Source organism: Phaseolus vulgaris, chromosome 7, assembly GCF_051622355.1.
Source record: "Phaseolus vulgaris cultivar YP4 chromosome 7, ASM5162235v1, whole genome shotgun sequence".
In the NCBI taxonomy this organism is placed as follows: Eukaryota; Viridiplantae; Streptophyta; class Magnoliopsida; order Fabales; family Fabaceae; genus Phaseolus; species Phaseolus vulgaris.
In genome coordinates this window covers 51,768,302-51,794,908 of record NC_143504.1, presented here as the reverse complement: position 1 = coordinate 51,794,908, position 26,607 = coordinate 51,768,302, and the positions used below count along the sequence as shown (strand labels likewise).

The window sequence follows — 26,607 nt, the reverse complement described above, 5'->3', positions numbered from 1 at the left end:
CATGCGAAAATTGTAGTACTTAGTCATAGCAGTTAAGTATTGCTTACAACTACCTAATGTAACATTTTTTGCAAAGACAATGATTTCTTTGTGGTGTAAGTAGGTATGAATAATTAAGTAAACTTCTCTTTCAACAAGTTAACATAATGAATACTATTCAATTTGTTAAATGATTTTCTCTTGCTCAGTTCATCTAGCATGGTATTTAGAGCCATTTTCTTCACATCTCTTCCTCTTGCCAAATTCTAGGGCTATTGTTGTGACATTTTCCATGTTCCACGTCACTCTCCTTTCCAATCTCCTTTGTTGAGTAGTTGGTCAATTCAAATCATTAAATCACATAAGTTATATCGATTTGTGTTAATAACATATTTCCACCATGTTTTCTCACAAAAGTGGATTGTATATTTGATCGTGTTATTTCTAAATATAAAATGCGAGAAGTTGTAAATCAAATATTTATTGATTGACTTCAATCTACTTTTTCTAAATCGATTCCATATATTATTGGATTGACTCACTCCTATGAAGTTTGTGAGATGAATATTTTGGTCTTCAAACGAAATCTAATGCATGTCAATTACGTTTTTTGATGCATGAGGTTAATCTCAACTCTAAATTAATAGAAAATATCTTCTCAAGATTAATGCTTTGTTTGGAATAGAAAGTAGAGTTTTAATTATTTGAAGGGGAATTGTGAAGAAAGTGACGTTGTTTGTATTACAAAATAGAACAGAGATGAACAAAAGGGAACAGAGATGAACAAAAGAGTAAACTGAAGACAAAGGATATGAGAATGAATATCTATTCTTTCTTATTATTCAAATCAAAACAAATGGTCTGAATATATACAAGTAGTAACATGGTATCAGAGCCATTTCGAGTCTATCCTAGCGAGTATTTGTTGGGCTTATCAGGTCACCCGCTATCGGATCGCTATCGGACCACTCATAATATATAGTCCCTCGCACGAGTTGGTAGTCTCGGCGTGAGGGGAGTGTGTTGGAGATCCCACATCGACTAGAGATTAAGACATTTCATTGTATATAAGTGAGTGCAAACCTCAACCTCATGAGTCGGTTTTATGGGATTGAGTTAGGCTTAAAGTCCACTTTGTAACAGTTTGAATTAAGGTAAATAGAGTAGAAAGTGTAGGAAAAGTTTATAAATAATGTGATGAATATAATTAAAATTGTATTTTTTAATTGATAAAAATATAAGTTTACAAAATTACCTTTATATTTAAAAATTGTTAAAAATCAATTTAATTGATTTATCTATAAATTATAATTATTTTTAATTAAAATATTATTTTCAGTAATTGAAATACTATTTTCGATAATATATTAGAACTATTTGATAAAAAATACAAAATGATATAAAATTTAATAAAAAAATATTTAAAATTATAATTTTTATATTAAATAACAGTATTTTTTTATCTTTATTATAATTAATATAATTATTCTATAAATTTGTTTTTTATTATAAAAAAATATTTAATAATAATAATAATTTATAATAATTATTAATTATTATATATTTTCTGACATAAATTTATTTAACATTTAACCTTTAATATTTTTATTTTTAAATATTATTATATTATATTTAATTATGTAATTTTATTTTAAATAAAAATAAACAATAATTTAAGTTTAAAATAAAAAAAGGTAACATAATAAATTATATATATATATATATATAACTTTCTTGGCATATCTCTTATAAGAAGCGAAGAAAGTTTCAAAACAAAAAAATTGTTCTTGATTTACGTATTATTTTTATTATATTCTCTTGATTTTCGTGTTTTATGTGAATAGAATGAATACTTGTCTTTCTCTCTTGTGAAACAAACAAGTTACAAGAGTTTTGTTGATAAACTAGTTGGTGTTGGAGTTCTAATATATTGTAAAGAATATGTTGGTGTGATTCTTAAAAGTTTTTCACGAGATTACATATTGTTGAAGATAAAATGTACATCCTTCATTGTAGAAATTGAAATACTTTTACTTTGTGATAAATTACGTCTTGTTAGCTATGTTAATATATATTATATTATTAAAATTAATATATAAATATTGTTAATTTAAAAGTAATAGAGTAATATTAAGATCAAATTGATATATTTATTAGATATTAAGAAAAAAACACTTTTAAAAAATATTAATTTTAATAAAACTATTTTAAAGAGAGTCTCTCCAGAGAATTAAACCTTTGTTGAGCATGATGAAATAATCTTCTTGAAGGACATGTAGGGAAATATTTTATTAATGAGAAATAATTTTAAACTAATGAAATATACATATGCATAAGCATGAATGACTCTATGTATGTATTTATTGGAAATTTAAAGAATGATATAATTTGACACCAAAATTACTTGAATAGACAATTGTAGAAAAAATTATGGATTTAGGAAAGTCATACTCGTGTAGCACGACTTTATTTTTTTCAATATTACTAGAAAAATACGACTTTCCTATGGATTATCAGTATATATTGAAGTTCTGAAACCTCCATATGATTTCAATGATTTTTTTATATAGAAGTCATTTTACATCTATACAACTTTGATTAAACACTTAAACCTAATTAAATTATATTTTTAAGTGAATTCGTTTTAAAGGATAGTAAATAAAATATGCAAAACATGCATGGCAGTGGCGACTTCATTGTATTTTTTTTACACTAGATGAATACTTCAGTTGAGTAAATTTTTGTATGTTATATAATTTCAAATTCCAATTTTAAATAATTTTTAAATTGTCATTTTATTTAAATATTAATTAATTTTATTATAAAATTAATTTTCAGTTTTTTTATAAGGTTGAACTATTCATGTTTTAAGATAATTAGATATATTTATTTGTATAAAGAAAATACATAAAGTATTGTCATTTAAAAAAAAACTGAATTATTGTTTTATTTAAAATATTCTTAAATAAAGTCAAAGAATTAAAGATAAAAAAATTAGAGAAAAAAAACTTACCAAAAATCAAATTTGATATATTAAAAATATATAATAAGTATTTTAAATAAATTAAGTTAAAAATAGATTGTGGGATAAATTAAAAATAATTTATTTTTTTTGAAGAATTTAAATAATGTGAGTAAAATAGAGTTTAGGATTTATACAATTATAAATAAATGAAGTAGAATTTGAACAATATTTATAAAATAATAAATAAATATAGTTTATACATTATAATTAAAAACAATACAAAGGTAGAAAAACTTTTAAGAATCACAAACATTATTATTATTATTATTACATAATATTGAATAAAGAAGCTGGATTACAAAAAATCCTACCTCATCTATTATTAAACATAAACTCTACCTCATTGATTTATAATTGTATAAACCCTAAATCTTACTTCACTCATATTATTTAAATTTTTAAAAAACAAATAAAATATTTTTAATTTTATAATATTTAAAAATAATAAATATATTTTTAATTCATTCCATAACTTATTTTTAACTCAATTTATTTTAAAAAAATAATATCTGTCTTTAATATATCAAAATTTGATTTATGGTAAGTTTATTTTTCCTCTAATTTTTTTTTATCTTTAATTCTTTAACTTTATTTATGAATATTTTAAATAAAATAATAATATGTATTTTTTTAAAAATTACAATACTTTATGTACTATATTTAAAAAAATAAAAATAAGAATAAAATATCTAATTATCTTTTAAACATGAATTATTTAATTATAAAAAAAGAAAAACTTAAAATTAACTTTATAATAGAAGATTACTTTTTTTATTTATTTTATTTACATTGAAATCACCATCCTTACGACGACTTCATTTTAAAAAAAATAACTTAATCAAATTTAAGTATTTAATAAATTCGTATAAACGTAAAATAATTTTCATATAATTTTTTTTCACTTAAATCGTATTAGGGGTTCATGATTTCATTGTATAGTGAGAGTCTACATCCACTAGTTATATTTCGCTAGTACGATTTCAGTAATGATTTCAATAATATTGAAAAAATAAACTCAATTCTGTAATTTTTGGTGGAATGGTCTACTGACATAACTTTTGGTGTCAAACCATTATTGTAAAATTTTCTATCTTGGTGATGTGATTACGTAATTATAATTAATTAATTTTGATATTACCGGTGAAAAAGGGTAGTAAAATTGGGACCCAGAAAGGTGAAAGGTTAGTGAGTGGTCACGATTTGAAGGTCCACTCTCACGTACATTCTACTGTCATTCCTCTTGTCCTCTTTCAACCAAATTACTTAAACTTCAGTTAAAATTTAAGTTCTTCAAGCTCAAAAAAACAAATAATTCATTACAATTTATTACACTTTAATAATATATTTACTTTGTTTTTAAGTGTGAAATTAAATAGGAAGAACTAAAGTAATCAGTGTTAAAAATTTCTACAATTTTAAGTTAAAATTGGCGTTTTCATATCTTTTCTTTTATATACTTTGCTTATAAATCGTTGATACCATTTTTTTTTACATTTTTCCTTAAAAAAATATGAATAGAGAGTAAAGTCAATTTTATATAAGAGTTAAAACACTTTAAAATATCCTCTTAATTTTATTTTATTTTTTGTCGATAGAAAAAAAAAGAAGAAGAGCAAAGCCAAGACTTGAGTCATATTTTGGTGGACCCTAATGCATGGAAATGTATGTATGGTCTTTTATTCATATGGGTAATGGCCTCCCTGTCGGTAGCATGCATTAACTAATAATTCTACGCGCACCACACGATGTGCATATGTTGGTTTTCTACGTTTCTATTCATTAAAACTCTTTTCTCTTTTTAGTCCTTAAAATTGGACAGCTTCTCATATTAATTTTTCAAAATGTAAAAAAAAGTCTCTGAGATTAAAATTGTTGTATATTTATTACAATCATAGTTCTTAAAATCCATATTAAAAAGAATAATTTATTTTCTTGTTATTTTTATAATGTGAAAGCATTCCTGAAACAGATCTTCTACAAATGATGGTGATTGATTCTGCAGAGGAGGTGATGGGGTCAAAAGCAAGAAAGGCATGGGCAGAAAGGTGACACGTGGCAGTAAACCATCATGATGGGCGGTGCATGGGATATATACTACCGACCATTGTTGGAACGGAGATCTGGAACCGGTGCGTGTTTTTTGAAATTGTTATTTAAATAAAAGTTTTTATATTAAATATTATTATTATTTAACTTCACATTTTAAATAATTCAAAATTCATATATTAATAAAAATAATATATAAAATTAGACTATATATATTTATAAAGAATTCTACAAACATATTAGATAGTAACCTATTATACTAGTGAAAATATTTTGTATGAATAAATACTAAATTAGCCAATTTATCAGCATACATATTCCCTTCACGAAAAATATAAGTAATCTTAAATTTAATTTTTTCACAATAATTAAGACAATTTCATTAATTACAAAACATCCAAGAAACATTTGTCCTAACAATAAACACAACATAAACTAAATTAGAATCACATTGCAGTCAGACATTAGTAAATCTCATCTTTTGAGTTTCCTCCATAACATGTATAATCACATAAAACTCAACAACTAAATCACATAAAACTCAACAACTAAAGTAATTTGAACTCTAAGAAAGAAGAATCAATTGTTTTAAATTACAATTGTTAAAAGTAAAAATAAAATAAAAATTTATGTAAAAAGATAGAAAATGTAAACTGATAATTTTAATTATATAGTTGTTAAATTATATTTTTTATTCTATTTTTTTACCTATTATTACTATTCTTCATTTCAAACAGCTTCTTCTCATCTATATCATTGCATATGAAAACCTAGAAACCCTGTTTATCTTATTCTCCAAATCTATATGACTTATGTGTATATTCTAGATGAGTCTAATAGTATATAATAGATAAACCTCAAAACATAATTAGGATTATAAATAGTGTTGTTTAGAATATGTATGACAATGCTACATGTTAGAAATGTTTACCATATTAATTTATAACTAACGTAGAAATTTAAATTATTTGTTCTAAATTTGGTGGTGATAAAAGCAGAAGATTGATGAAAACCAGGGACTTTACAATTAAAGTAGAACATGTATGTTGAATTTAATTTTCTACATGATTACATGTTGGATAGGGTTGAACTTTGACCCGGAAGATATAAGTTATGAAAAGGGAGAACAGTGACATGTTTTCTGTACAACTGTAAAATTTCTCCCATGGTTAATATATTTACCAGTGTAAAACTGCAAACTAGGAGCATTAGTGTACAACTCGAATACTGATTCTATATTTCTATTTTTCTCCCTAACTTAATAGGGATTATATTTTTTTTATCATTGTTGGAGATCCCACATCGACGAGGACATTTCATTGTATACAAGTGAGTGCAAATCTCAACTTCATGAGCTGATTTTATGAGATTGAGTTAGACTTAAAGTTCACTTTATAATATGGTATCAGAGTCATTTCGAGTCTATCATAGTAAGTATTTGTTAGCCTTATCAGATCACCCACTATCAGACCGTTATCGGATCATCCATAACATGTTATTTCACACACAAGTTGTCACTCTCAGTGTGAGATGATATGTTGGAGATCCACTTTGTAATAATCATTGTTAGGGAACGTTGTAAACCATAATCCCCGAAGTTTATTTCAAGCATAATATTGGTCAATTTTATTATTAACGAATATTTTTTATTATTGCTACATAGAAAGGCACGGGGACTTAAGATGGGAACAAAAAAAAAAAAAATCCTTATAAGGCTTTTAAATGTTTTATGGAAACTTAAAGATATGATGAGAAGTTGGAATGATGGGAAGATAATGAATAGAACAATTTTTCAATTGAGTGGAATATACCTGTTTATTTTTAAAGGTATATATGATAATTGTACGTTTCTGCATGTCAGTGTTGCTTGGGTTAAGCATCTTGGTTTTTCTTTTACTCAAGCGTTTTTTGCCTAATTAATCATGTTTTTTTTTATGTATATATACAATATCGTTTTTGTGTGTAAAATGCAACATTTGTATTTTAAGCTTACCTTAGTTTTATATGTTTCTGCTTCTTTCTTTTTATTTTTCTCAATTACAAACTATAATGGAAAGAATGCATTCACATACCCTTTTCTCTTTACAAAACATGCGTGTTATGGTATCAAAGTTATTCTTTTAAAGAGTTTTACTACATTTCATTTTTTTTCTTGTTTTTCTTTTTTCATTATTAGAAAAAAATAATAGTGAATAATTTTTTCTATCTTCATCCCACTAGTCACAACATTCATCTTTCTTGTTTGATTTCACAAATTATCATTCATGGAACAGGTCCATGATCATTGCTCTTAGTTCAAAAATAAAATAAAATTTATTTATGGAAGTGTGCCACAACCATAAAAAACCAATGCAATATATTCTTCATGGAATCGTTGCAACAACATGGTCATCTCTTGGTTAGTACATTCCATTTCTATTTCAATTCGTTAAAACATTGTATGGATAAATATAGTTGTTACATATGGAACAATCTCAAGATAGGATATTCTGAATGAGATCTTTTACGTATCTCTGATCTACATAATGAAAATAGTTTCTCTATGCTAAGGAGAAATGTCTATTACATAGTATTTTACAAAATTGAGAATTATATAAGATGAGTTGGAAAATTTTCATCTTGATCTCGTTTGCATATGCCAAAATCGATGTTCCTACTATGTGTTAACAATGATTGTTCAAAGAAAGCACAAAGATCAGACCATGCAATTCTTATATAGGTTGAATAATCAATATAAAAACACAAAGTCACACATTCTTCTCATGGACCATATCCCACTGATAATAATTTTTTTTCCCTTTCTAGCACAACAAAAAAGACAGTTCTCCAACAATGTTATCGTTGCAAAGACCAGGCCATGCAATTCTTATATAGGTTGAATAATCAATATAACAAGATAAAGTCACACGTTCTTCTCATGGACCATATCCCACTGATAATATTTTTTTTTCCCTTTCTAGCACAACAAGAAAGACAGTTCTCCAACAATGTTATCGTTGCAAGTGTTAAAAATACAAACACCAATGTAAGTTAGAATTATAGACAAACTTTGTCTATTTTCACGTTTTGTTGTAGAAATGGTAAAAAAAATAAAATTTGCTAATGTATCTATCTTTATAACAGATGATTTACCATTCTCATAATAAGTTATTATTTTCTATTTTTTTACTAGTAAAAGTTTGCATGTTGAGTTTACCTTCCGTTTTATATATAAATTTTTTCTCTTTTTTTCTTTTTTTTCCCTTTATTTTTCTTGATTATATGCTAATTAAAAGTATTCACTTGATATTTATAAATAATAATATTTGTTTTGTGGGTTGTGAAATGAATATATTTTTTTTGAGAAAGTGTCAAGGAAACATTTTCCAATGAAAAAAATGCATGCTCACGTTTTTCTTTCAGAAAACATGCATAATAAACCAAAAAAAAGTTGAAACTTTAATAAAGATAGAAGTTTGAACGTGTTGACTCTATTAGTGTACACCAACACACCCTCTACCAGATGTACATTTTAGATTTAATTTTTCCTTTATATTTAAATATTACTTAATAAGTATTACATATTTCTTTATAATGATTTTCAACAAACATGACAATTTTTTCTGCTAATACTTACCTACCGATAGACACAACCCAATGAAAAAAAATAGAATTTACTGATGCAATTTATACATTAATAAGGAATCTTGACCATGGAAAAAACAGTTTTTTCTCATAATAGAAAATGTATAAATTGATACATCTTAAATACTAATAATGTTATCTAAAACTTGGACATAAAATGAGCACGAATTATTGATTGGATAGTCAAGGAAAGCAACACGATATATAATTATATAAAGAGGTACTATCAATATGAATATAAAATTTGAATAAAAAAGTTAAATATCATATGAATGAAAAAAAAAAAAACTTGTAAACCTAATTTTATAAGATTTGTGTTGAGAGGTGTGTGAATATCTTAGAGTTTTATTGTGTTTCAACAGTAATGATTGATGACCTTATAATAACCTGTTTGTTTTTACATATAGAAAATCGTTGATATATTGGACAAGAAGAGATTAGTAGAAAGCATATAGAAAACAAAATCAATTATTTATGAAATATGAATTAAAATATTGATTCAGAGTTTGTTCACGTACACTACAAGAAAATCATTAAATAAAAATTAATTTTTAGAGACAAAGAAAATCATGAAATAAAAATCAATTTTTAGAAACAAAAAATAATTAGTTGCTATAATGACTAAATTAAAGAACATTTTAGAGACTAAAATATTTTTGGTTTCTAAATTAGTTTCTATTATTGTTAAATAGTTTTTAAATTAGTATCTAATTAGCAACCAAAGTTTTTGCTACCAAATTTAGAAATTAAATAATGGATAGTTAAAACTTTAGCAGTTAATTAGATACCAATTTAAAAGTCCATTTAATAATAATATAAATTAATTTAGAAATATTTTTTTTAATTTTTAAAATGGTCTTTAATTTAGTTATTATAACAATTAATTATTTTTTGTCTTTAAAATTAGTTTTTATTACATATTTTTCTTGTAGTGATATTAGAGAAAATTTGAATAAAAAGTGCATGTATAATGAACTGGAAGGATTTTACTCATAATTAAATTTTGTAAGTTAATAATTAAAATTATAAAAATAAAATAAAATAATTTTTTAATATATATTTTATTTTTGAAATATAAATTATATTTATTTTAAAATTTATGTTAATTCTATTTTTTTAAAATATTTTTTATCAAATTATTTTTAAATATAGTATAAAAAATTATATTATATTAATCAAATCAAACATAATCTTTCACAAACATTCTTTTTACTTTTACTCTTTAGGCTTTAATCCAAACAACTCTAATTTTCCACTTTTTTTTTTTCATTTTCTATTACTTCAAATTCACTTCACACATACCATACCCTGAATCTTTTTACCAACTGATGTGAGTGCAGGTTCCACATAGGAGAACAGTAGCAAAGTGCAAAGTGCTGTGCATTCACATGTTGTGGTGATTGGTGTGTTGAAAGAGGGGACATATGTGATAAAGTTTGGTAGCAAGAAATATTGATAGATATTGATAGCACATACTTCACTCTGAACATTGGTAGGATATTGGTATATGTTAGCAATGAATTGGTGGAGAAATTGAAATTGGTGAAGTGGAAAGCTACTATAATTACATTTAATGATTGGTGTGCTAAAGTCTCATGTGTAAAATGTGAAAGATATAAATTGTTGAATCATTCTTCTACATCATCATTACCATGTGTAATGAATACATGGTCAAACACATTACATCTCAACCTCTATAATTACTTTTGCTTTCTTCCACATTATTAATCCATCTTCACATCTCTTAATAAAACATTTTTTCATTCCAACTTCTTCACATCACATACACTTTTTTTTTATAAAAAATATCTGAAATAAAACATTTAAAAAAAATATTATTAAAGTGGAGAAAGACTTTTATATTAATACAATAAAACTTAAGTTCGGATCTTATTTGAAAATAACTTAATAAAATTTTATGATATTTGTTCCGCGAATGTTTATAACTCTTTTTTCAATGATATATTTTTAATTTTGTTAGAAGAAAAATTACTTTTCAAAATTAAAATAATTTTTTATTTTTATAATCCAAACCACAATTTTAAACTTAAACTTATAATGTTTATTACAATGCAAATGTCACCAACTTAGTTTTACCCTCGTACTTGTTTTGTTTTTTCTTCTTCTAAGAATCCCAATATTCAAACAATACACTAAACTTACATTCACGTAACTTTACGTATTGAATAAAAAATTATTTCGAGACATAAAATTAATTCCTAAAAACTAAGACTACCTTAAGATTTGTATATTAAAATTATTGATTAGTATATAGCTCTTTAACAATTAATTTCAGACTTCAATAGCGACCTTGTTTTAATTATAAAACTAATTTTCATAATATGACTATAAAGATCCTATGTTAACTTTATTCCATCTCTTTCTTTCTTCCGTTAATAACAAAAATTAATATCTTTTAAGACTTTAAATATATTTTTTTATAAAAATTAGCAAATTTTAATTTGATTTCTATAATTTTTTTTATCTCAGAGAATTTAAAATCGTTACTGCAACATGTTACACTTGTATTACTTAACATTATTTATAATAATGCAAGTACACTCACATATGTTTACATTTCTCCATTTATTTAAAAAAAAAAAACATAAACTTAACTTCCCTCTTTACATGAAATCAATATACTTTAACATGTTTTTAGATTATACATCAAATATTCTTCTAACTCCTTCCTTACTTATATTTTTATTGAGAAATTTTGTTGGATATGAAGCCAGGACCAATTGGGTTAAGCTGACTAGACACCATGTTTAGTGAGTAAGCTTAATCATTGTGTCCCCTTTATTATCTCTATTTAAAGAGATCATTGTACTTGTAATTGGGGTGTAACATGACAAAATGAAAACCTAATAGTTGCCCGTGTGGATGTAGGTTGTAGTTGGCGACCGAACCACGTTAAATCCTGTATTGTTTATTTTCTACAGTTGATTCGTGATTATATGTGTTGCTTCCGCGTGCGTTTTTCCCATCAAATTTTTCTCTCCAATATCCTCTCCTCCTATGTAACACATGATTATCACAATTGATTAAATAAAATAAAAAAAGATAAGCGAGAGTTTTGAAATTTTTTCTTACAAATATATTTATTTAATTATGTAAATATACAATTCAATCATACATACTAACGAATACAAGTTCACTTGAGTCAATAAACCATAATTTATGTCAAAATACTACTGACGTACATCATAAAACAACACTTGACTCTATTTTAGAAGACGTCGAGTTAGACGTAGAGATTTGCATTTATTATACTACTTTATTATGTTGTCACTATAACACAACTACATCAGTAGGAATTAAGCTCTCTCATATGACAAGATAAATCCCTATGATTTAGTTCTTTTTCACACCGAAGACCAAGTCATAGAAACTTCTTTTGACTCTCAGAACCTGGTAATTTTCCTTTATGTGATTTCAAAATTATAGAGTTAGGATACCTCTTTCAAGAATCCCCAATTCAATACACAACCTAAAACATCTCAACATAGTATTCCCTCACTGAAAATAACCATGTTTACATCATACCACGTATCATATTACAATCACTCCATCATGAATTTCATACATATACATTGAACATAAATCAAATGCCAATATATTGAAAAGTCATCACTCGTGACATTACCAAAATGTTCAAATATAATATATTGGTCAAATATAACAATATAATGGAAGATAAATACATTTTAACAATTAGAAATATTTAAAAAATGTTTCTTCAAAGTTTAGAAAACACCATCTCACTTAGCTCACTCAACCAAAGGCTTTAGCGCACCCAACCACTTTTAGTCACCTAGTAAACAAAATACTCGCCTAGTGATTATACCACTAGGAGTTTTTCATAAAAAAAAACCTCTCGCCTAGTGAGAATTGAGTTCCTTAACGATCAAAGCTCTCAGATTTTTAATTAAATGAATTTCTCCTGGTGAGAGTTTGACTCGCCCAACGACCAATCCACTAGGAGTTTTTATTAAATAGCTTGCCTATCGAATCTAACTCTTCCAACAAATTTGACCTACCTATCAACCAAAGCTTTCTAGTTTTTAATAAAATGAATTTCACCCAATGAACTGGTATAAAATTAGGGTTTTTTTTGCATAACCTAACACACATTACAAGAAAAATCAATTTTAGCTGCCAATAAAAAGCGAGAACTATAAAAAAGAAGCCACTAGTATGAGTGAAGTCTACTCAAGTTGGACACAAAAATAAATGTCAAATATAGTGTCCACAATGGAGACCTTTAACTCACACTAAAAATTATTAAAATAATAATAATAAGTTAGCGTCTAAAATGGAGATACAAAGTGGATGCAAGTTAAAAATTATTAAAATAATAATAATAAGTTAGCGACTAAAATAGGGACACGTAGTAGATGCAATCAAAAAGTAAGTTGCAGAATGATACGACGTCGAGAATGTGGAGACAAAGTGGATGCAAGTTAATATTTTATTACATTTAGCATAGGTCTAGGCGACACTAAGATGACGTGGACGTTTAGTGTCACCTTAGCTCATGCTAAGTTATTTAATGAGAAAAAAAATAAAACATTAAAACATTTTTGTCTCACATTCTCATTTTCTTACACTTTCAAATTCTCATTTATGTCTCACACTTTCAAACTCATAATCTTGAAATTCCTCCAAAAAACCCTATGTCTTCTTCGTGGCCATTTCACTCTCCTTAATTTCGTGGCCATTTCGCTCTCCTTAAGTTTTACTCATTTATTTTCCAGGTAGTGTCCCCATTGGCAAAAATTTACTCACATTTACTTTCTTACGTAGTGTCCCTAACGACGACACTACGTTTATGAGGTTAAGTTAAACTTAAAGTTCACTTCTTAATATGGTATCACAACCATTTCGAGCCTATCTATCTTAGTGATTTTTTGTTAGGCTTGTCAGATCACCCACTATCAGATCGTTATCGGATCATCCATAATATATAGTCCCATATACGAGTTGGTAGCCTCGACGTGAGGGTGTGTGTTAAAGATCACACATCGATTAGAGATTAAGACATTTCATAGTATATAAGTGGGGAAAACCCCACTTATAAGCCAGTTTTATGAGGTTGAGTTAGGCTTAAAATTCACTTCTTAATATTTATTTAATTTTATATCCATTTTAGTGTCCTCAAAACCTACGCTATAGTTAAGTAATATATTTTTCTTTATGTAAGCTTAACCAACATTACCTTGTAAATTTGTGTCCATTGGATGTCGTCTCTAATACATAACCACCAAAAGATTAACTTCCATTTCTATTGGGACACTAAGCCCACACTAGCCATATATAGTGTCTCTCTTTTGCTTTTTTCATTGCTCTTTTGGGAACTCTACCATCATTATCTCTTGTAGTGACAAGTTCATGGTTCATTATGATTCAAACTAGTTTTTCAATTCTTTTTCTACATATATCTGAATAAGTTGATTCTAACTAATCCCAAATTGAACCACTAGTCCCTATTTAGTATTTCAACACAAAATTGATACATATAACATTTCAAAGCATTCAAAACAAAATAAATCTTATTTCAATCTCAATTCAATCAACACACAAATTTCTGCAAGGGTTTCAAAATAAAGTGACTACGCCACCTTCATATTCATATTGTCTATACTAAGGTACTATAGAGAACTAAAATAATTTCCCTTACATGTTTAGCTTGCTAACACAAAACCAAACTTCAACTCTACAAAACTCACAGAAAGGCTAAACCTATATATAGAAAGTTCTTATCAATGATATGAACATGCCCATATGATCCTAAACTAATATAGACTTATCCTAACTCTAAAAACACCACATGCAAAAAGTGTTATCCCCTTGATGCAAAATTTCTCAAAATCAATCCAAGAAAAGTGATAGAGAGAAACTTATTGTAAAGGAGAAAATAATTGGACAAGCTTGTTCTATTCTCCACCAAGATTTTTATGATAGACTTCGATCTTCAAAATGATAAACAAATTTATCGGATTTTTAGAGAAAAATTAGAGAAAGTAAAGGAAAAAAAGTTGTACAATATAATATTTTTTTTAAATGAATTTTGAATAATTTACTCTTTTTATTTATTTATAAGTTTTACCGTTTAATAATGAAATATTTATATTTCATCTCAATTATACCACTTCTACTCTTAAACCGTTTTCTAATTCTTTACAATTATCTTTAATACTTATACAAATATGTAAAGTGGTAATTAGTTGTTATAATTTATTTTTTTTCATTTCTCTAAAATTTAAAATAACTATTTTTAATCATTAATATTCATTTTAAAATAGATAAATGACATTTAATATATATCAGAACGTATTATGATTATACTAATTAATACTATTATAAATTTTCATATTTAATAAAACTTTTCTAATTGATTTTCTAAAAAAATTTTAAGAAATTAATTTTCTATGAATTTTCTTAAAGTTTTTATAAAACCTTACAAAACATTTATAGGAAGAGTTGAAGAAATATTACAATTTCTAATAGGGTAAAAATAAAAAAAAATAGTAATTTTCCATTTTAGGGTGAAATAAATAAATAAATAATTTTACACGGATAAAAAAGAAAAGTAAGTAATCTTAAATATATATTAAAAATATATTTAAATTTATCCTTTAAACAGCGTGTTTTCCTATTTTTTGTGAAGTGCCTTGTCTAATTAATTAATTTTATTTAACTAGTATAGTATGTTGGACTTTTGTTTACAATTTTTTTTTCAGTCATGTCAGCTTTTAATAAACGTATTTTAATAATTTTACAAACTGTTCAACTGATACTAGAAAAAGTAAACGATCGTGCTTAATTCGTATGATACGAGTTTCCTAATTTATTTTTGTAATGTCAACACAGGTATTTTTTGACTTGATATTTTTAATGCTTTCTCAACGTGAGTATCAATATAATTTTTTTTTATTTAATTTTAAAAGTGAGGGTCTATTGAATAAGAGAAATAAGTTTATAGAGTAACACTAACACACACTGCAGAAGATATTTTAAGATAGTCTAAAAACTTTCTATTTTAATTGAAATAGTGAATATTTATTGAAATGAAATGTCATGTCTAATTAATTTCGTGGTTTTAATATTTTTTTTCCTATAAGATATTTTTCGATAAACTTTTCTAAAAGTACTTCTAAGGAAAAAAATGAATTTTTCTATGAACTAAAATTAATTTATATATAAATTGAAAATGAAAATTTGAAAAACCTTTTTTACAAATTAATTCATCCTTAACTTCAACTTACGAAAAATGTAGTTACATTTTTTGTTTTCTAAAAGTGTTTGTTAAAAGGGTAGCTGAATCATATTTATACCTTACTATATGCATTTCCATCTTTGATTCTTGTGCTATGTTTTTTTTTTCTTTCTAATAACACAATTATTTTACTGAGAATAATCTAAAATGAACACGCACTTAATCAAATCAATAACTTCAACTTGCAATGCTTATTAATGTAAAGAATCATCTTACATGAACAATTCCCAGGTCAATCGAAGAAGAATATACATACAATTTCCTTCACAATGAATGAATCAGTGCTGTATCCCGTAAAAAAATAAATAAAAAAGAATCAGTGCTGTACAACATATGAAGGTTGCATGGCATATTGCCAGCAATTCTTCTGGTGAGATGATGTGCTGCCATTTAATTCTAAACTGCGTTATCTGCAACGATTTTCTCATATTTCCACATTTACTGCCACACGTATTTTCTGTAAGCAAGAAGGATTCTGCATAACTCCCTTCCCTTTCTAAACTGTGATTGATAGCCATAGCTAATACATAACAACATTGTGTCCTTTCTCCTTCAGCTTTCTTTTCCATTGTGTTCAATCTTAACTCCTTTCACTCCAAGCCTATCTTCCACATTTCCTTCTAAACAGAACCCTCAAAGCAATTGCGAGTTCTCTTTTTTACATGAAATTTCCCCTTTTTGAGTCTCCAAACTACCATATACTTAATGATACACTTGAGGAGCAACATAAAACTCGCTCTCTATAACAGCTGGTCTTAGATCTTCCTCACGCATGAACTCCAAAGGAAAGGAAACAAGGTGTCCCTTCACAGACTTCAACCTATCTATCGGGTCTATTGTTTTGATTTCTCCATTCTCTTGACAGACCAACTTATCAGGAGCTATTCCCATATCTATGGTGGTATGACCAAGTTTTTCTTTCAACTGAACCATGCTTTGCCGAAGTGCAGCTCTGCATATTATTGTAAAGTCTATTACATAATAAGAAAGGATAAACTAATAGCAAAAACGGGATAATCAGAGACCCTAGAAGAAAACGGGCAAAAGTCCACACACCTTGAGTGTATTTGATCGTTTGGAATGCAACCAAAGACCTCATGGTATATACTAGCATTTTCCTGTCAAACGTGTAGAAGTTTACATTATCATCGGAGCAGAAACTCAAATAACGTGTGCTCATCCAAAAACAAAGTCAATGTGACTGTACCATGTTTGTTGAAGAATAATGTTTGTCAAGGAAAAAGATGAGCTCAGTTATTAAAATATAGGTGCTTAAAGGAAATTAAATTTTTAAGATCTTGATTGGCTACGATGTTGTTGATAAATAATGCTCCCCCTTAATCTATCGAAAATCGGAAATACACAAACCAATCAGACAAAATCTAACCTTTGCAGTTGCAGACCACAAGTCCTTGTAGGTTGTATCTACCACCGGATCACTTATTTTACTGATCTGTTACGAGAAAGAGAATATTGTTAAGAGGGCTTTATCAATTAACGTAAATTGACGAAAATATATATTGTCATAACAGACAAAGAGGAAAATGATGGTTATATAGTCAGTATGATTGCTCATGGAAATTATAGTTGAGAAAACTAGATAAAGAGTAAGAAAAACAAGTAAATAAGGTTGAGCTATTTGCCAATTCTTGGTCCTAATGAGGTCAACTACAAGTGTGTAGCACATGGTCGAGTAAGCCAATTTGTTGAGATCAGTGACCAGGGTGTAAGCGAGTGATGCTTTTCTCTCTATGATTAACAATAGGAACATGCAAGCATGAATGCAATGAAACTGCTAATGAAACTTCATCATCTCATAGTTTTACACAAGTGTACGAGATGTTAGATTAGATTTTAGTAGTTGTGCCGAGAACGTTTATAATTGTTCATAAAAATTAAATAAAAAACAAGGTGTCTAATTGTTCCAAACTTGTTTATTCTTCTCGTTTATCAATAACAACAGAATGCCTGGAGGAGCCTGTGTTGCTGAGATATAGCATAAAAACCAAAATTTTATCATTTTGACTAACCTCTCCGGTATGAAGACCAAGGTGCTCAGACCATAGGGAGCAGCGGAGGCTATAGGAAAATTTTCCAGCCTTCCATGGCTTTCCATTCATCAAAGATTCAACATATTCTTTATCTTCTATAAGCACTCCAATCTGGTTGATGAAAATGATTACAATTACACGTGCTATAAGAAATAGCTGATTAAAGAGACAAGCAGATATCAAGGGCACCTCAGAGTCTCTTAAACCAAGCAAACTGCGGTCATTTATATTGGATGATCCAATAAAAGCTACACGATCATCAATTATCATCAATTTACTGTGCACATACACCTGTACAGATATCGGAAATATGCATCAAACAAGAAAAATAGGTGTTGTTAAATCATTATAAAAGCTAAAAGTTGTGTACGACATATAGGACATCCAAACTGCATTTTTTAAAGAACTCCACGGCCCAGAGCAAAATATTTGATGAGACCATTGTAAACTTTTAGCAAAATCAAAAAGATGTTTCAATATATATTATACCTGACTAGTAGCCACAGGACCATTTTCATAGAGTCTACCATGAGATCGTAAACCATAGAATGAAATATAATCATGAGTCTTAGGACCAAGTATAGTTTCAAGATTGTATAATATCGAGTGCTTTTCTCTAGAAATCGTTCTATACTGCCAATGTGTTAAGGCTCTCACAGTAGCAGCACCACCATCATCTAGACCACCCTGTTAATAGTTCACAACAGAAAACGATTAAAGACTACACCAAAGAGGATTTATGTTATAAAAAAAGGCAAGTAACATTTACCTGGAAGCCAGGTAAGAGGGGAATCACTACAATAACTCTAAAATCTTTCTGTTCTTTGTGGGCTTGCAAAATACGCCTATATAGAGCTTCCAAAATACGGTTCTGTATTATGTCATCCCCAGATAGACCTGATATGAAAAATTGGTTCTGAATGGAAACAAAATGAGAAAGACAAAAAGGGGGAAATGGGTGCACTGTAAGAAACCAATCAAAGCAGAACTTAACACTTATCACAGACCTAATACTGACAGGCTAATGTATTTAACACATAAAAACCCCAAAGGTCAAATATTATTAGATACTCAAAGGAAAAGTGTATAAAAATAGCAGTGCTAATTAGTTGCAATACTAAACATGAGGTAGTTATCAACATTGAAGGAAGATCAAGAAAAGTACAGTTCCTCACAATTAATTTACCTCAATGTAGATAAAATGTTTTGCTTTTTCAATTAGGGAACAATATGAAGTGTGAATGCTTTCTTCAGGCTGACTTGTTCCAGCAGACCACTGGCTGACACTTCTGATTACCTGTGGATTTCATATCCATCATCCAAGATTGTGGCAGATAAATCATTATATAAAGTTATATTGACATAAATTGATAGTTCCCAAACTAATAACCAATATTTAACGGTAGATTCTGTTAATATGACCAATTTTTTGTTTACAAGTAAATATAATCATATTGCAAATACAAACAGAAACACCAAATCAATTCTTCCCAGAATTATTGTAGGAGCAAAATTTATTTTATACACCCTAGTATTAAGCATACGATTTTTTATAAAATATTTAGACTTGCAATTGCATGTGACAGATCGTCTACAAAATAATTATGCTTCACACCGTTGTAAACTTTTTTCCCTTTTATAAAGAATTTACAGCAACTTCAGAAGTAGAATAATGTGATATTTATGATCTTATATTCGTACAATTTGCTACTAATAACTACTAGATTCATACTGTACCAGTCCTAGTATGTTCAAAGAAAGAGAAACTAATTATTCAAGCATCATAACTAACCTGGCACTGACAGGTGGTGCGTGGACCAACTTGTCCATACTCCAAAGTAGTGTCATCATTGGTGCCTTCTGGTGTTTCCCACCAATCCTCTAGAACATCGACAAAAGATTGTGCTCCCGAGTGTAAAGGAACAACTTCATCTTGAAAACCTTTCGTCTGGGTGTCTGAAACTAGAGTTTCGTCCTCCATCAATGGAGAAATTTCACTAAAATTTGTACGATCTCCATTTGAAGTAAGAATTCCATCAGCTTCTTGCGGTAAAAGTAGTGGTATATCTTGCATTGGAGACTCTGAAGAAAATGAATCTTGCCTGACAATTTCTTTCCTCTTGTCTTCATCTTTCTTTTCTTCAATGTCTATCTCTCTGCTTCTTCCCATGTAATGAGGAATGACCATGTGATGGTGAGGTATAAGTAGAGGAATTGCATGTTCATTTGGAGCTTTGGTTCTCTATGATAAGATTCACCATGTAAGATAGGGCGGAGACAATAATAAAAAAAATATTTAAGAAATAACATCATTTTGTATACCTTAGCATGGTTCCAACGTTGAATAAAATGACGAGCAATGTCCCGACAGGGAGGTCCCCAAAGAGCACAATGGACATCATGCCATGGCATTCGGGGATATTTCTTGCGATTCAATTCATCTCTCATGGTGTCTTCCCATGAATTTGGCTCAGATTCCCTATCAACGAACAAAAATTACAGAAAATTATACAATAATACTAGAAACTTAGTATAGCACCAACCAAAATTTGATGCCATCACTCATCAGCAACAGTGAAGGCTCAAACATGTCTAAATGCATTAAATTGGACCCTAAAGTGTTAAGGAACTTGGACCTTTTCTTCTTGTAACATACAAACACTGCTTCACAAAAAATTCTCCACATTTTTTTAAATAATCAAAATTGGAAAAGAAATACCTTGGGTTGTAATAGTCCTTTCCAGGCCATATTACAGAAGGGCAGTCACCCACTTTATGTTCAGGTGTGTCATATCGACCAAAGCATAAATCTAAACCTCCAATATAGCAAATCTTGTAATCAATAATTACAAGTTTTTCATGGTGCGACCTGTAAGAAACCAAGATTATTCATCATATATACCCCAAAAAGGTCCACCTAAATATATACTAAGATGATATTCAAACTTCATTACTTAAATAACAGTACATACCATAAATACACACGAGCAGCAAAATGATCCGGATAGCGCAATACCTTCACATTCTCATGAATTTTGAGCAGTCTTCTCATGCTGTACAAGCTGTTGATTTTCAAAGCTAGAGAAACCTCCTTGTAGAGAAGCACATAGATCTGGGGAATCATTTAAAGGCATAAGCATAATTCTCTGTTACAATTCAATCTTATAAAATATTCAACCTCCAGAGTTTGACAAATGCAAACAAAGTGGACTATATTGATGAGAATATAATGTGTACCTGAACCCCTTGCTTAGCCTTTTCTTCTAGTAAGGAATCTAACCGAGAGGTAGAAAAACTATCAAAAGGCCGCCTCAGATATAGCTCTGGACATAGCCACCAGCCCGTAATGAAGATCTGCCGTCAATTTTATTCTCTTATAATTATAATTGAATTAGGAAGCCAAAACAACTTATATATATACTCTTGGTTAACAATGGAAACATGTACCTCTGACTTTGCATCTTGAATTGATGTAGCAATAGCTTCAAATGCTGCCTGTCCATCAACAAACCATTGGGCTTGGCTCCCATCTTCAGTCAAACCTCTTATGGGAGCAAAGGAACCAAAGCGATGAGGACAACACCAACCTTCAAGAGGTCTTAGACTAGCTTCGTTTATTGCAGCAACCCAAGCTTTTACTTTAGCACTAGTGGTAGTTCTCAACAATATGCTCCTATTTCCACTAGTAACCTATTAATAATTTCAAACAATTTCTAATAAAATTTTGGGAGCAAAACATGAGGCTGTTATCACTAGTTTTCTCCAATAAATTGGTTGTTCATGGACTAAACTCCTCTCTAAGACCAAAAGGAAATAGATTTCACTGTATTAAAATTTGATGACCAAGATTTCTAACTGATAACGAGAAAAGGAAAAGGGAAGAAGCTGAGAACATTGTATGTCTATAGACGTTTACGTGTTTGATCTTCTCTGTTCATGACATTTATCATATTAGTTAACAGGAAATCTAGAAAGAGTTGCTTAGTTGGAATTTTGTTTCGTCAGGTCAATTTAGTTGCTTTGACTGACTGTAACAGCGAAGAACAGATACAGCCCATAAGAGACAAAAACATTTCTAATCTTGAAGGTAAAAAAGACTAACTAAGAGACAGTTTTTACTACCTTGAATGAATAACGCAAAGGATTGCGTTCTTTTATAGGATCAGCTAAATATGTTTTGGTCCCTCCAGCTCCATCAGAGGAAGGGAGGATATCAAAAATAATTATATCCAGTGGTTTGTTGTTGAAGGGATCATCCAGGAGGGCCAAAAACCCAGGTTTCAAAACAGCCCATACCTGTGTGCAGACAACAATTTCTAGATTAAAATTAAGATTAAATGAAAAAGAAAAATAGTTGTAGGAGACCATATATAACCATAAAGAGACATTTCAATAAGAAAGGTATTATATATTTTAAATTTGTCCCTAATTTAACATTGTGTTAAAACATGTAAAATTACTATCCATCAATGTTAATATATTTGATAGGTCACAGAGCACCCCAAAGAATAAAATAAAAAAACTTCATAAGTCACGAGCACCATATAGAATCAAGACTTGAAACATTACATGTAATGGAAATTTAAAGCCAATGATGTCCAAGTGTTACTATTAAATGTATAAGCATGATATAATGACAGTAAAATTCAATTTTTCTGTTGGCCATATCCCTCACTTTTGTCCCCATTACACAGACAGTTTATTGATGCAGAAAAACCCAAGAGTACACCTATTGGCAGGATACTTCTTCTCTGATAAACCTAAATACTCCTCTAAGTTGACTAAAAAATCAGATTCTCTCTGTATAAGAAAAACTCAACAGCCTAAATTAATCAAACAGCTTCAAACATGTACACTAAAGATCTACAGGCCTAATAAGATAGAATCCACAAGCAAGAAAATGAAAACCCCACCTAACAGGATGAAATCCTCTAGCAAAATAATATCAAAACAAAATCCTAAAATCGGAAACTACCAACCCAATTTACATCATTTATGTTTCTGGTATGGAAAAGGATATGCCTAGCTAGCATTGGAGCATTCCGCCATGAATCTTAGTAACACAAAAGATGTGACCACAGATATTCATAGAGGTTGGAATTAACTATGTCACATGAAAATGTAATGTTATATTCCACTAAGACGATTGAAAATAAGAAGACAAGTACTTTAGAGAGGAAGGCATGAAAAATTTATATCCAAAGATCACTGAAAAGTTTTGTAGTTAGTGCTAAAACATAAGATAAAGTATTAAATCCAAAGCTCCAGTTGATAGGTTAGATTATTTCAGTCCACAACTGTACCTGCACTTTACTTCCGAATAGTATGCAACCATAAAAACTAAATTAGCTAGTATCACCAAAAATAAACTTCAGAACCAAACCTTCTTCCAGCTGTTATTACAACAACGAAACCAATTGCATGGGAAACATGATACATCCAAATCCCGTGAGATATTTGAGAAATGCTTCACCATTACATATCCCTCTTTCAGTTTTGGACCATACTCCTGTAAAAAGGATAGCTTGGAGACTTCCAAAAACTTGCAGACCTATAATCCAAAACCGTATGTTACAAAAGATAATTTTAGCTATGGAGAAGTCACATTAAGATACATGGTAATGGAGCATAAAGTTCCCTAGTTATACATAGAAGTGTAGAACATACTGAAGGAAAAACGGATTTAAGGCTCATAAATTCTATAAAAGTAGGCACAGGTATTGAAAACAAGAGGAGATAACAAAAAATTGATACATACATACATATAACCAAATCAGAAGGTCTGCTAAGCATTATCTAAACAAATCCAACAATTGTCAACTTTGAAGTTTCATTTGTTACCTCTTGAGAATTCACAATATCCAAGTTTCCTAAAAAATGATTCAAATAACCCTGCATTGCGACTTTGGCTTTATCCGCAATTGACTGCTGCCCTCCTAGTGATGGACGAATTATTGGTAGAGCAGCAACGGATGGAACATATCTTTACAAAAAAACACAAAATTAATGAGTACGGGAGTGCAATGAAAATAGTAGAGAAACACACTTTTAAGTTCCCAAATAAAAAAACCATCCATTATTAATTACTTGAACCATAACCTTCAGGGTATTGGTTAGCATTTGGCAAATTAAAATACCTGTTTTTAACACTGTCTTCATGAAGTAAAGGAACAGCTCCATCATCAAGCTCTTCATCTTCTTGCTCTATTACCGTATGATCCACTATCCCCAAGTTTTGAAGCCATTCTTTCAACTTCACGAGTTGTATTACGATAGAAATTAGGCTGAATCATGTATATCAAATATAATGAAGGAAACACCACAAGTTCAAGTTCATTAGTATAATTAGAATCACAACATCTAAAATATTGTCTTCTTTGATGTTGGATAGCTCCGTAAGACAATGACAAAGCTACTGAAGACTAAACAGAACAATATTTCAAATGCAATGACTTTAATGATGCCATTAAGTAGACTTGAAGGCCAAGCAAAAACTAAACTATGGGTAATATGTATTATCGCATAATAAAAAAGTAATAACATACAAAGAATCAGGTTTTAGAACGTAAATGTGGATGTGTGAGATTAAGGAGGACCAAAAGATTAAATGAAAGAAACAACGGAGCAAAAATAAAGCGCAAACCTGCTCTTGCCTGTCATGAAAATCTTCAATTATTGCACGTTTCCGCAGACAGAACTGTAAATAAAGAAGTTGAGATGCCTTCTTCACTAGACGCCAGTTAAACTGTGAAATACAAATGTAGCCATTACCTAGACATTATAGTTGGGATGTTGGATTGGAACTGCACCACTTCACATCATAATTCAAATAACTGATATTCGTATAATTTATGAACAATTGAGATTCGCAAGATGTAGACATGTAAACACATGAAGATTGATCGCTATATATTAAGAAATGTACTCTAAACCTAACTTAACCTTACAAAACCGTCTTATAAGGTAAGGTTTGAATGCATTTATATACTACAAAAAATATCCATGTCTCTAGTCGATATGAGATCTCCAATATACCCCCCACACTGAAACCTGACAACTCGTTTGTGAGACTATATATTTATGGGTGATCCGATAGCGGTCGGGTGGCCTGATAAGTCCAACAACCCACGCTAGGATAGACTATAAATGACTCTGATACCATTTTAAGAAATAAAATTAATTAGAGATAAGAACATTTCATAATAAGTTATGCAAATCTCACCTTATAAGCCGGTTTTGTAAGGTTAAGTTAGGCTAAAGTTCAGACCGAGTCATAAATGGTAACCATAAATAAATAATAATTTACTACTAAAGGAATTGTGCAAAATACTTAAAGGAATAAATAACACTATATAAAAATATTTTACAATGTCTTCCAACCACAAATCACCATATATACAGTAAATTCATTAACATCTGTTATAGCTTCCTTAAAATGCCTGGTAAACTCATATTTGAATAAGCAAAGTAATTAACAAAGAATAATTTGCTATTACAGTTCTCTTCAGATTCTTAACAACTTCCAATTGTAGGCATGGTACTACTAAGAGTAATTAAAATGGATGCATCTATCCAATTGGATTCAGAAAACGGCAATAGAAATTGAAACCACCGAATTGAAGATCATCTGGCAAAACAAAACCAGAGAAGTTCATTCGCCTTTCCGGCTCAAATTCGCTAAATAACATTGGACAGCTGAAAAACAATAATATTCACGAGATCACAAGTGGCATGATGGCCAATAACTTGGACCACAAGCTTAAAAACTGTAAAAAGAAATCGACAAATCAGAATCGTCTGTACATAAAAAGTGAGATGAAAACTAGAAAGAAGCAAACAAGTATGCGAGTGTGTGCCTGTTTGTACTGCAACTGAATGGTATAAGAAAGGAGGATTGAGCTAATGTCTCCCGTATCAGGCCTCGACACGGAAACGACGGTGGCCTTCGGCAACTCGTCGAAAATCCACACCGTTTCGCCGCATCGCCTGAAGGAGTGAGAAGTTGACAATGCTTCCGACGGCGGAATCAGCGGCTCAGACGACATGGGAACGTCGGAGACACCTACTTCACAGGTTGAGTTAAGTTCAAAACACGGTACTTTATCTAGGAATTTATTTAATGAAGCAAAGACAACGGTGTTCGGGTTTTATTATATACTCTGTCAGAGGTTTCCCATTTCTTCGCTTTCAGTATGGGTAACTCAGAAATATTTCTTACTATATTAATTTATGGAAACTAATTCATAGGTTTGTTAAATTAATTGCTGAATCTTCAGATAGAAAGAAATTTAAATAAATTTATTTTATAAATTCGAATTAATTTACAGTGAAATTCATTTCATTTTTCTCACAGTAACTATTTATATAAAAGCTTATCTAACAACACCCTTGAGTTTCATGGAGTAAGAAAGAAGTATGGAAACCATACAAGACGGCGTAAGCAACAAACTCAGATGTTGCAATCGAAAAAAGAAAAATCAAATTGATGTTGCACTTTTAATAGAAATTGAAAAATGTTACTTTTGATAATTTAACAGTGAAAAACAATCTTTCAAAAAAATTATAGTTTCACATGGACACACTCTTTCTATTTTTAAGAATTG

The 26,607-nt window shown here is 29.1% G+C and overlaps 1 protein-coding gene across 8 annotated transcripts; it reads right to left on the bottom strand.

Moving 5' to 3' along the window:
* Positions 1-16,118: 16,118 nt before the first annotated feature.
* Positions 16,119-26,228, bottom strand: LOC137830052 (phospholipase D zeta 1). 8 transcript variants are annotated; one of them, XR_016523350.1, is made up of 20 exons: positions 25,861-26,228; positions 24,648-24,749; positions 24,142-24,257; positions 23,846-23,987; positions 23,388-23,555; positions 22,127-22,300; positions 21,452-21,694; positions 21,242-21,358; positions 20,977-21,116; positions 20,724-20,873; positions 20,327-20,483; positions 19,797-20,246; positions 19,191-19,301; positions 18,774-18,901; positions 18,494-18,691; positions 18,194-18,295; positions 17,984-18,115; positions 17,341-17,406; positions 17,010-17,071; positions 16,119-16,905 (listed from the first exon to the last, which is right to left on the bottom strand). XR_016523350.1 is itself a non-coding variant. In XM_068637146.2 (20 exons), the coding sequence occupies exons 1-20, from the start codon at positions 26,047-26,049 to the stop codon at positions 16,656-16,658; spliced, it is 3,216 nt and encodes a 1,071-aa protein (XP_068493247.1). In that variant the 5' UTR covers positions 26,050-26,228; the 3' UTR covers positions 16,119-16,655. The 8 variants fall into 8 exon arrangements, 3 of the variants coding, with proteins under 3 accessions (XP_068493247.1, XP_090161282.1, XP_090161283.1); XR_016523351.1 differs by having other exon boundaries at positions 18,774-18,920; positions 19,191-19,293; XR_016523352.1 differs by having other exon boundaries at positions 19,191-19,293.
* Positions 26,229-26,607: the final 379 nt, after the last annotated feature.

Excerpts from the sequence above, each read along its gene's own strand:
- LOC137830052 (XM_068637146.2), bottom strand. The coding sequence starts at position 26,049 with ATGTCGTCTGAGCCGCTGATTCCGCCGTCGGAAGCATTGTCAACTTCT. Across the intron at positions 21,695-22,126 it reads CTTTGCGTTATTCATTCAAG|GTTACTAGTGGAAATAGGAG; the intron begins GTAGTAAAAACT and ends AATTATTAATAG. Across the intron at positions 19,302-19,796 it reads GCACCACCTGTCAGTGCCAG|GTAATCAGAAGTGTCAGCCA; the intron begins GTTAGTTATGAT and ends TGAAATCCACAG.